Source organism: Dendropsophus ebraccatus, chromosome 1, assembly GCF_027789765.1.
Source record: "Dendropsophus ebraccatus isolate aDenEbr1 chromosome 1, aDenEbr1.pat, whole genome shotgun sequence".
Taxonomy (NCBI): Eukaryota; Metazoa; Chordata; class Amphibia; order Anura; family Hylidae; genus Dendropsophus; species Dendropsophus ebraccatus.
The window spans coordinates 217036822-217049595 of NC_091454.1; the positions used below are offsets into that span (position 1 = coordinate 217036822).

Sequence of the window (12774 nt, forward strand, 5' to 3'; positions counted from 1 at the left end):
TTGTTAGTCACTAGATAAGTCACTGTCATCATTTGCACGGTCTGCAGATCCTGTGCTGAGCTAGGGAGATAGTGGTCTTAGTATAGTATAGGATGGTTATGCAAGTGGTGATGGTGTGGTAGTAAGGCCTCATCCTTACATTTATTTATTTTTTTTGTCTGTAAATCAAGATCCTTATTTATGAACAGAAAAGGACACATTAATTTCAATGTTGTTTTGCTTTAAAAACGGATCGGTGTGTGGATGGGAGCCCCGACCGCAAAAAGATTTTACAGTAAGGGTGCAGCGTCCGGGGTTGAGGGGTCCCGATGATGAAAGCGTGCTATCAGTCTGCCCGCACTGTTATACCGGCATACGCTGTAACTATCAGAATACTATCTACAGTCAGAATACGTTATTACAATGACCACTAGATGGCAGTGTGGTAGTGCTTTTAGATGTGTGCATTTTTCATTGATTTAGTTCATAGAGATGAGCGAACCTGGAGCATGCTGGAGTCCATCCGAACCCGATCGTTCGGCATTTGATTAGCGGTGGCGGCTGAAGTTGGATAAAGCCCTAAGGCTATGTGGAAATCATGGATATAGTCATTGGCTGTATCCATGTTTTCCAGACAACCTTAGCGCTTTATGCAAGTTCAGCAGCCACCGCTAATCAAATGCCGAACGATCAGGTTCGGATGGACTCGAACCCGAACCTGGTTCGCTCATCTCTATTCATAGTTTATTTTAAGGTAATATATTGTTTAAGTGTAGATTTTGCAGATACATCTCCTGTCAGTGTAAGTGCCGGCCCCATTAACCATCTGCCGCCGGGAAGATACTTCACCTGCTCCACCCTCCTGGAGGTCCCGCGCAGTAAATCAGTGACTACGGTGGGACCATGGCGGGGATTGTGGAGCAGGTAAAGTATCTTCCCGGGGGGTTAATGGGGTAAGCACTTACATACTGGCAATGCAAAACAATACAGGCAAAGCACTGAGGTGGCTTCTCCAGTCTTCGACCTGTAGCAGAAGAATGGAAAGGCCTAGGCTAGCAGTCTTCTTCTAGGTCTCTGCAGGCTTGTGCTTGGGTTAAAGGGCTGGTGACCCAGGGGCTTCTGGTTTTAGCACATAAACCATGAGTGATTCCATCCTTAAATGGGGTAGTTTAGTAAAAAAAAAAAAAAAATTATTTCAAATCAACTGATGCCAGAGATTTGTAATTTACTTCTATTAAAAAATCTGCAGTCTTTCAATACTTATCAGCTGCTGTATGTCCTGCAGGAAGTGGTGTATTCTCTCGAGTCTGACACAGTGCTCTCTGCTGCCACCTCTGTCCATGTCAGGAACTGTCCAGAACAGGAGAGGTTTTCTATGGGGATTTGCTACTGATCTGGACAGTTCCTGACATAGACAGAGGTGGCAGCAGAGCGCAGTGTGTCAGATTGGAAGGAAAACACCACTTCCTGCAGGACAGACAGCAGCTGATAAGTATTAGAAAATTTGAGATTTTCTAATAGACGTAAATTACGCATCTCTGTCATTTTCTGGCACCAGTCGATTGGAAAGGAAATTTCTTTTTGCTAAACTACGCCTTCAAGAAGGTGTAACTCTGCTTTCCTAGGTGTCTGAAAGTCAATACTGCCTAACTAGGCAGGAGGGATTTTCCTGCTAATGGTCTAGGCCAGCGCTTCTCAAACTGTGAGGCACGGGGTCCCTGTCTGTGCCGACATCAGTACAGCAGGGTCTCCAGGCACAGACTAATAGCCCTATTTCACGGAACGATTATCGTTCATAGACTCGCTCCAACGACCGCTCGTTAACGAGCACTTAACGATTTTTTTAAGCGAACGATAACACATAATACGTTTGGGAATGTGAACGATATCTGTAGTGTAACGATTAACTCGTCAACGAATATCGTTAACGAGCGGTCGTTTGAACGATTTTATGAACGATAATCGTTCGAAAAAGTTACGTGGAATAGGGCCTTAAGCAGATGATAGCAACCCTGCATCAGGATAGGCTCCCCAAAGGGACGTCATTGACAGCTCTGTCCATGACCAGGAAAGTGTTCCCAAAAGTGTCGCAACCTCTCCATGAGACATACATGATGAATTGCAAGTCTTGAGGTGCTATAAACACTCTTTATACATAGTGTTAGCTGGCGCGCAAGTTACCTAGCTTTCCTCGGTTCCTGAAAGGCTCATCTGCCTGGAGCAAGGGGGATTTATCTAGGTAGATTTATTGTTCAACCATCTCTATTACCCCAACACATGGTTTGGTATCCGTCTATCCTTTCATTGTGCCTGGATACCACATCCAGTTATTCTATAATCTGAGAAATGGGGGCTGAGGCAGACATGGCGGCCTGGAAAAGCTGTGTGGAGTTGTGATGAAGGATAAATTGATCATATAAAACATATATTGGGTGAGATTTATCAAACATGGTGTAAAGTGAAACTGGCTCAGTTGCCCCTAGCAACCAATCAGATTCCACCTTTCATTCCTCTCAGACTCTTTGGAAAATGAAAGGTGGAATCTGATTGGTTGCTAGGGGCAACTGGCCCAGTTTCACTTTACTCCATGTTTGATAAATCTCCCCGATTGTGTGTATCTATCATGCAGTATCGGGTCTGTGGTCACCATTGTGGATCCACAGTGTCTTCACTCCTCTTTTCCAGCAGCCTAAATGGATTTCTGTATTGCTCTTTATGGGAACATTTATTACTATATAACTTGGAAAAACACGACTCCACCCAACTTATAAAATCCTTTGGTTCTTAAGCCACACATTTATAGTGAGAATAAGAGTGACATGGACATTGCATTTATTTGCTAAAACAGACAGGTCAGAAGTGGCAACAGGTCCCCTTTAAATGTATATCAAAAGAAGAGAGTACCACCTTTAAATGAAAGGTCTACCTGATATGAAACTATATAATATAAAATGTGCCATTATTTCCACATGAAAATTCAAAGTCTATGTGGTGTAATTTCAGCATTAGTCCAAAAAGATATGGAGATTATCAGAGGAAATAAATTGTGTATTTTCTTTTCTTTTAGACATAATGCAAACATCATCTCAAGCATCAGGGACCACTGAGTTCTCTACTTCTGAAGATACTACTGGTACAAAAACATCAGGATCATCTACAACCCCAGGGACAAGTGACTTTACAACTCCTGAAGGCACTGCAAGTACAGAAACACCTGCACCCTCTACAACCCCATGGTATACTGAGTTCTCTACTTCGCAAGATACTACTGGTACAGACACATCAGGATCATCTACAACTTCAGGGACAAGTGACTTTACTACTTCTGAAGGCACTGCAAGTACAGAAACACCTGCACCGTCTACAACCCCAGGGTATACTGAGTTCTCTACTACTGAAGGTACTACAGGTACAGAAAGATCCGAATCTTCTACAACTCCAGGGACCAGTGAGTTCTCCACTACTGAAAGTACTACTGGTACAGAAACATCAGCATCATCTACAACTCCAGGGACCACTGACTTCTCTACTTTTGAAGTAACTACAGGTACAGAAACATCTGCACCCTCTACAACTCCAGGGACCAGTGACTTTACTACTACTGAAGGTAATACAAGTACAGAACCATCTGGACCCTCTACAACATCAGGGACCACTGTGCTCTCTACAAATGAAGGTTCTACAAATACAGAAACATCGAGATCATCTACAACACCAAGAACCACTGAGATCTCTACTACTGAAGGTACTACAGGTACAGAACCAACTCAATCATCTACAACACTATGGACTACCGACTTCTTTGCTACTGAAAGTACTACTGGTACAGAAACATCTGGACCCTCTACAACTCCAGGGACCAGTAACGTCTCTACTATTGAAAGCACTGCAGGTACAGAAACATCTGGATCATCTACAACACTATGGACCACTGACTTCTCCACTACTGAAGGTACTACTAGTACACAACCATCTGCACCCTCTACAACTCCAAGGACCACTGAGTTCTCCACTACTGAAGGTACTTCAGGTACAGAAACATCTAGATCATCTACAGAACCAGGGACCAGTGACTTTTCCACTACTGAAGGTACAACAGGTACAGAAACCTCAGGATCATCTACAACTCCAGGGACCAGTGACTTCTCCACTACTAAAGGCACTTCAGGTACAGAACCATCCGCACACTCCACAACTCCAGGGACCACTGAGTTCTCTACTACTGAAGGTACTACAGGTACTGAACCATCGGGACCCTCAACAACTCCAGGGACCACAGAGTTCGCTAATACTAAAGGTACTGCAGGTACAGAAACATTTGGATCATCTACAACACCATGGACCAGTGACTTCACTACTATTGAAGGCACTACAGGTACAGAAACATCAGGGCCCTCTAAAACACCAGGGACCACTAACTTTTCTACTACTGAAAGTAATAAAAGTTCAAAACCATCTGGATCATCTACAACACTAGGGACCAATGACTTCTCCACTACTGAAGAAAGTACTACTGGTACAGAAACACCTGGAACATCTACAACTCCAGGGACCACTGACTTCACTACTATGGAAGGCACTACAGGTACAGAAACATCAGCATCATCTGCAACACCAGGGACCACTGGGTTCGTTACTACTGAAGGTACTACAGGTAGAGAACCATCTGGACCCTCTACAACTCCAGGGACCACTGAGTTCTCCACTTTTGAAGTTACTACAGGTACAGAAACATCTGGATCATCTACAACACCAGGGACCACTGAGTTCTCTACTACTAAAGGTACTACAGGTACAGAACCATCTAGACCCTCTACAACTCAAGGGACCACTGACTTCTCCACTATTGAAGGCACTACAGGTACAGAAACACCAGCATCATCTACAATATCAGAGACCAGTGAGTTCTCTACTACTGAAGGTACTACAGGTACAGAACCATCTGGACCCTCTACAACGCCAGGGACCACTGAGTTCTCTACTACTGAAGGTACTTTAGGTACAGAAACATCAGGGCACTCTAAAACACCAGGGACCACTGACTTCTCTACTACTGAAAGTACTAAAAGTACAAAACCATCTGGATCATCTACAACACTAGGGACCACTGACTTCTCCACTACTGAAGGTACTACAGGTACAGAAACATCAGGACCATCTACAACACCAGGTACCAGTGAGTTCTCTACTACTGAAGGTACTACAGGTACAGAAACATCTGGATCATCTACAACACCAGGTACCACTGACTTCTCCACTACTGAAGGTACCACAAGTACTGAAACATCTGGATCATCTAAAATTCCAGGGACCACTTACTTCACTACTATTGAAGGCACTACAGGTACAGAAACACCAGCATCATCTACAATATCAGAGACCAGTGAGTTCTCTACTACTGAAGGTACTACAGGTACAGAACTATCTGGACCCTCTACAACGCCAGGGACCACTGAGTTCTCTACTACTGAAGGTACTTTAGGTACAGAAACATCTGGATCATCTACAGCAACAGGGACCAGTGACTTTACTACTATTGAAAGCACTACAGGTAAAGAAACATCAGGATCATCTGCAACACCAGGGACCACTGACTTCTCCACTACTGAAGGTACTACAGGTACAAAACCATCTGCACACTCCACAACTCCAGGGACCACTGGGTTCTCTACTACTGAAGGTACTACAGGTATAGAACCATCTGGACCTTCTACAACTCCAGGGACCACTGAGTTCTCCACTTTTGAAGTTACTACAGGTACAGAAACATCTGGATCATCTACAACACCAGGCACCACTGAGTTCTCTACTACTAAAGGTACTACAGGTACAGAACCATCTGGACCCTCTACAACTCAAGGGACCTCTGAGTTCTCCACTACTGAAGGTACTACAGGTACAGAAACATCAGGATCATCTACAACACCAGGTACCAGTGAGTTCTCTACTACTGAAGGTACTACAGGTACAGAAACATCTGGATCAACTACAACACCAGGGACCACTGACTTCTCCACTACTGAAGGTACCACAAGTACTGAAACATCTGGATCATCTACAACTCCAGGGACCACTGACTTCACTACTATTGAAGGCACTACAGGTACAGAAACACCAGCATCATCTACAATATCAGAGACCAGTGAGTTCTCTACTACTGAAGGTACTACAGGTACAGAACCATCTGGACCCTCTACAACGCCAGGGACCACTGAGTTTTCCACTATTGAAGTAACTACAAGTACAGAAACATCAGGAGCATCTACAACACTAGGCACTACTGAGTTCTCTACTACTGAAGGTACTACAGGTACAGAACCATCCGGACCCTCTACAACACCAGGGACCACTGAGCTCTCTACTACTGAAGGTACTATAGGTACAGAAACATCAGGATCATCTACAACACCAGGGACCACTGAGTTCTCTACTACTGAAGGTACTACTGGTACACAAACATCTGGATCATCTACAACACCAGGGACCAGTGAGATCTCTACTACTGAAGGTACTACAGGTACCGAACCATCCGGACCCTCTACAACACCAGGGACCACTGAGTTCTCTACTACTGAAGGTACTACAGGTACAGAAACATCAGGATCATCTACAACACTAGGCACCACTGTGTTCTCTACTACTGAAGGTACTACAGGTACAGAAACATCTGGACCCTCTACAACACCAGGGACCACTGAGTTCTCTACTACTGAAGGTACTACAGGTACAGAAACATCAGGATCATCTACAACACTAGGCACCACTGAGTTCTCTACTACTGAAGGTACTACTGGTACACAAACATATGGATCATCTACAACACTAGGCAACACTGAGTTCTCTACTACTGAAGGTACTACAGGTACAGAACCATCCGGACCCTCTACAACTCAAGGGACCACTGAGTTCTCCACTACTGAAGGTACTACAGGTACCGAATCAACCGGACCCTCTACAACTCAAGGGACCACTCTGTTCTCCACTACTAAAGGTACTACAGGTACAGAAACATTTGGAACATCTACAACACTAGGCACTACTGAGTTCTCTACTACTGAAGGTACTACAGGTACAGAATCATCAGGATCATCTACAACACCAAGGACCAGTGAGTTCTCTACTACTGAAGGTACTACAGGTACAGAAACATCAGCATCATCTACAACACTAGGGGCCACTGAGTTCTCTACTACTGAAGGTACTACTGGTACACAAACATCTGGATCATCTACAACACCAGGGACCAGTGAGTTCTCTACTACTGAAAGTACTACAGGTACCGAACCATCCGGACCCTCTACAACACCAGGGACCACTGAGTTCTCTACTACTGAAGGTACTACAGGTACAGAAACATCAGGATCATCTACAACACCAGGGACCAGTGAGTTCTCTACTACTGAAAGTACTACAGGTACCGAACCATCCGGACCCTCTACAACACCAGGGACCACTGAGTTCTCTACTACTGAAGGTACTACAGGTACAGAAACATCAGGATCATCTACAACTCTAGGGACCTCTGAATTCTCTACTACTGAAGTTACTACTGGTACACAAACATCTGGATCATCTACAACACTAGGCAACACTGAGTTCTCTACTACTGAAGGTACTATAGGTACACAAACATCTGGATCATCTACAACACTAGGCACCACTGAGTTCTCTACTAGTGAAGGTACTACAGGTACAGAGCCATCCGGACCCTCTACAACTCAAGGGACCACTGAGTTCTCCACTACTGAAGGTACTACAGGTACAGAATCATCCGGACCCTCTACAACTCAAGGGACCACTCTGTTCTCCACTACTAAGGGTACTACAGGTACAGAAACATCAGGATCATCTTCAACACTAGGCAACACTGACTTCTCCACTACTGAAGGTACCACCAGTACTGAAACATCTGGATCATCTGCAGCTCCAGGGACCAGTGACTTCACTACTATTGAAGGCACTACAGGTACAGAAACATCAGGATCTTCTGCAACACCAGGGACCACTGAGTTCTCTACTACTGAAGTTACTACAGGTACAGAACCATCTGGGCCCTCTACAACATCCGGGACCACTGTGTTCTCTACTATTGAAGGTAGTACAGGTACTGTAACATCAGGATCATCTACACCTCCAGATATATCCATATTATCTACAACACTAGGGACCACTGAATTTTCCACAGCTGAAGGTACTACGGGTACAGAAATATTAGGATCATCTACAACAGAAGTGATCACTGAGTTTTCCACTACTGAAAGTACTATACGTACAGATACTTCTGGTTCATCTACAATACACAGGACCACTGAGTTTTCTACTACTGAAGGTCTTGCAGGTACAGAAACACCAGGGACCACTGTGTTCTCTACTACTGAAGGTACTACAGGGACAGAAACATCTGGATCATCTACAACACCAGGGACCACTGAGGTCTCTACTACTCAAGGTACTACAGGTACTGAAATAGCAACAGCAAGCCTACCAAGCACAGCAACTCCAACTAGCACAGCAAGCCCACCAAGCACAGTAAGCCCACCAAGCACAGCAAGCCCACCAAGCACAGTGAGTTCACCAATCACAGTGAGCCCACCAAGCACACAAAAGTCAGTAGGCACAGCAAGCCAACCAAGCGCAGCAACCTCAGAAAGCACAGCAATCCCTCCAAACACAATGAACTCACCAAGCACAGCAAACTTGCCAAGCACGGCGAACCCATCAAGCACAGCAAGCCCACAAGGCACAGTGAGTTCTCCAAGCACAGTTAGCTTACCAAACACACTGAGCTCACCAAGCGCAACAAGTCCACCAAGCACAGCAAGTTCACCAAGTCCAGCGAGACCAGCAAGCACAGTGAGCCCAGCAAGCTCACCAAATACTGTAAGCACACTAAGCCCAGCAAGCCATCCAATCACAGCAAGGCCACCAAGCACAGCAACCTCAGTAAGCTCAACAAGTCCACTAAACACAGCAAGTCCACCAAGTGCAGCAACTTCAGTAAGCACAGCAAGCCCACAAAGTACAGTAAGCTCACCAAGCACAACAAGTTTACCAAGCTCAGCAAGCACAGCAAGCCTGCCAAGTACAGTGAGCTTGCCAAGCACACAAAACACAGCAGGCACACCAAGGCCAACAAACCTTCCAATAACAGTGAGCTCACCAAGCACAACAAGTCCACCAAACACAGCAAGCACACAAAACACAGAAAGCACACCAAGCACAGCGAGCCCTCCAATCACAGTGAGCTCACCAAGCACACAAAACACAGCAGGCACAGTAAGGCAAACAAGCACTCCAATAACAGTGAGCTCACTAAGCACAGCAAGTGCACCAAACCCAGCAAGCACACAAAACCCAGCAAGCACAAAAATCACAGCAAGCACACTAAGCCCAGCGAGCCCTCCAATCACATTGCGCTCACCAAGCACGGCAAACTCCGTAAGCACAGCAAGCCCACCAAGTGCAGCAACTTTAGTAAGCACAGCAAGCCCACCAAGCGCAGCAACTTTCGTAAGCACAGTAAGCCCACCAAGCACAGTGAGCAAACCAAGCACATTGAACACAGCAAGCCCACAAAGCACAGAAAGCCAACCAAGTACAGCAAGCTCCTCAAGCACAATGAGCCCACCAAGCACAGCAACTTCAGTAAGCACAGCAAGCCCACCAAGCACAGCAACTTCAGTAAGCACAGCAAGCCCACCAAGTGCAGCAACTTCAGTAAGCACAGCAAGCCCACCAAGCACAGCAACTTCAGAAAGCACAGCGAGCCCACCAACTTCAGCAAGCTCAGCAAGCCCACCGAGCACAGCAACTTTAGTAAGCACAGCAAGCCCACCAACTTCAGTAAGCTCAGCAAGCCCACCGAGCACAGCAACTTCAGTAAGCACAGCAAGCCCACAAAGCACATCAACTTCAGTAAGCACAGCAAGCCCACCAACTTCAGTAAGCACAGCAAGCCCACCAAGCACAGCAACTTCAGTAAGCACAGCAAGCCCACCAAGCACAGCAACTTCAGTAAGCACAGCAAGCCCACCAAGCACAGCAACTTCAGTAAGCACAGCAAGCCCACCAAGCACAGAAACTTCAGTCAGCACAGCAAGCACATCAACTTCAGTAAGCACAGGAAGCCTACCAACTTCAGTGAACTCAGCAAGCCCACCAAGCACAGCAACTTCAGTAAGCACAGCAAGCCCACCAACTTCAGTAAGCTCAGCAAGCCCACCAAGCACAGCAACTTCAGTAAGCACAGCAAGCCCACCAAGCACAGCAACTTCAGTAAGCACAGCAAGCCAACCAAGCACAGCAACTTCAGTAAGCACAGCAAGCCCACCAACTTCAGTAAGCTCAGCAAGCCCACCAAGCACAGCAACTTCAGTAAGCACAGCAAGCCCACCAACTTCAGTAAGCTCAGCAAGCCCACCAAGCACAGCAACTTCAGTAAGCACAGCAAGCCCACCAAGCACAGCAACTTCAGTAAGCACAGCAAGCCCACCAACTTCAGTAAGCTCAGTAAGCCCACCAAGCACAGCAACTTCAGTAAGCACAGCAAGCCCACCAAGCACAGCAACTTTAGTAAGCACAGCAAGCCCACCAAGCACAGCAACTTCAGTAAGCACAGCAAGCCCACCAAGCACAGCAACTTCAGTAAGCACAGCAAGCCCACCAAGCACAGCAACTTCAGTAAGCACAGCAAGCCCACAAACTTCAGTAAGCTCAGCAAGCCCACCAAGTACAGCAACTTCAGTAAGCACAACAAGCTCACCAAGCACATCAACGTCAGTAAGCACAGCAAGCCCACCAACTTCAGTAAGCTCAGCAAGCCCACCGAGCACAGCAACTTCAGTAAGCACAGCAAGCCCACCAACTTCAGTAAGCACAGCAAGCCCACCAAGCACAGCAACTTCAGTAAGCACAGCAAGCCCACCAAGCACAGCAACTTCAGTAAGCACAGCAAACCCACCAAGCACAGCAACTTCAGTAAGCACAGCAAGCCCACCAAGCACAGCAACTTCAGTAAGCACAGCAAGCCCACCAAGCACAGAAACTTCAGTCAGCACAGCAAGCACATCAACTTCAGTAAGCACAGGAAGCCTACCAACTTCAGTGAACTCAGCAAGCCCACCAAGCACAGCAACTTCAGTAAGCACAGCAAGCCCACCAACTTCAGTAAGCTCAGCAAGCCCACCAAGCACAGCAACTTCAGTAAGCACAGCAAGCCCACCAAGCACAGCAACTTCAGTAAGCTCAGCAAGCCCACCAAGCACAGCAACTTCAGTAAGCACAGCAAGCCCACCAAGCACAGCAACTTCAGTAAGCACAGCAAGCCCACCAAGCACAGCAACTTCAGTAAGCACAGCAAGCCCACCAACTTCAGTAAGCTCAGCAAGCCCACCAAGCACAGCAACTTCAGTAAGCACAGCAAGCCCACCAAGCACAGCAACTTCAGTAAGCACAGCAAGCCCACCAAGCACAGCAACTTCAGTAAGCACAGCAAGCCCACCAACTTCAGTAAGCTCAGCAAGCCCACCAAGCACAGCAACTTCAGTAAGCACAGCAAGCCCACCAAGCACAGCAACTTTAGTAAGCACAGCAAGCCCACCAAGCACAGCAACTTCAGTAAGCACAGCAAGCCCACCAAACACAGCAACTTCAGTAAGCACAGCAAGCCCACCAAGCACAGCAACTTCAGTAAGCACAGCAAGCCCACAAACTTCAGTAAGCTCAGCAAGCCCACCAAGTACAGCAACTTCAGTAAGCACAGCAAGCTCACCAAGCACATCAACGTCAGTAAGCACAGCAAGCCCACCAACTTCAGAAAGCTCAGCAAGCCCACCGAGCACAGCAACTTCAGTAAGCACAGCAAGCCCACCAACTTCAGTAAGCACAGCAAGCCCACCAAGCACAGCAACTTCAGTAAGCACAGCAAGCCCACCAAGCACAGCAACTTCAGTAAGCACAGCAAACCCACCAAGCACAGCAACTTCAGTAAGCACAGCAAGCCCACCAAGCACAGCAACTTCAGTAAGCACAGCAAGCCCACCAAGCACAGAAACTTCAGTCAGCACAGCAAGCACATCAACTTCAGTAAGCACAGGAAGCCTACCAACTTCAGTGAACTCAGCAAGCCCACCAAGCACAGCAACTTCAGTAAGCACAGCAAGCCCACCAACTTCAGTAAGCTCAGCAAGCCCACCAAGCACAGCAACTTCAGTAAGCACAGCAAGCCCACCAAGCACAGCAACTTCAGTAAGCTCAGCAAGCCCACCAAGCACAGCAACTTCAGTAAGCACAGCAAGCCCACCAAGCACAGCAACTTCAGTAAGCACAGCAAGCCCACCAAGCACAGCAACTTCAGTAAGCACAGCAAGCCCACCAACTTCAGTAAGCTCAGCAAGCCCACCAAGCACAGCAACTTCAGTAAGCACAGCAAGCCCACCAAGCACATCAAATTCTGTAAGCACAGCAAGCCCATCAACTTCAGTAAGCACAGCAAGCCCACCAAGCACAGCAACTTCAGTAAGCACAGCAAGCCCACCAAGCACAGCAACTTTAGTAAGCACAGCAAGCCCACCAAGCACAGCAACTTCAGTAAGCACAGCAAGCCCACCAAGCACAGCAACTTCAGTAAGCACAGCAAGCCCACAAAGCACATCAACTTCAGTAGGCACAGCAAGCCCACCAACTTCAGTAAGCACAGCAAGCCCACCAAGCACAGCAACTTCAGTAAGCACAGCAAGCCCACCAAGCACAGCAACTTTAGTAAGCACAGCAAGCCCACCAAGCACAGCAACTTCA

General features: G+C 46.9%; 1 protein-coding gene across 1 annotated transcript in view; it reads left to right on the plus strand.

Moving 5' to 3' along the window:
* Positions 1–3237: 3237 nt before the first annotated feature.
* The window catches only part of LOC138784354 (serine-rich adhesin for platelets-like), a gene marked incomplete at its 5' end in the record, with an annotated part of 32643 nt that continues 23106 nt past the window's right edge, over positions 3238–12774 (plus strand). The window contains 1 exon segment of the mRNA XM_069959884.1: positions 3238–12774. Coding sequence (XP_069815985.1) covers positions 3238–12774 — 9537 coding nt within the window.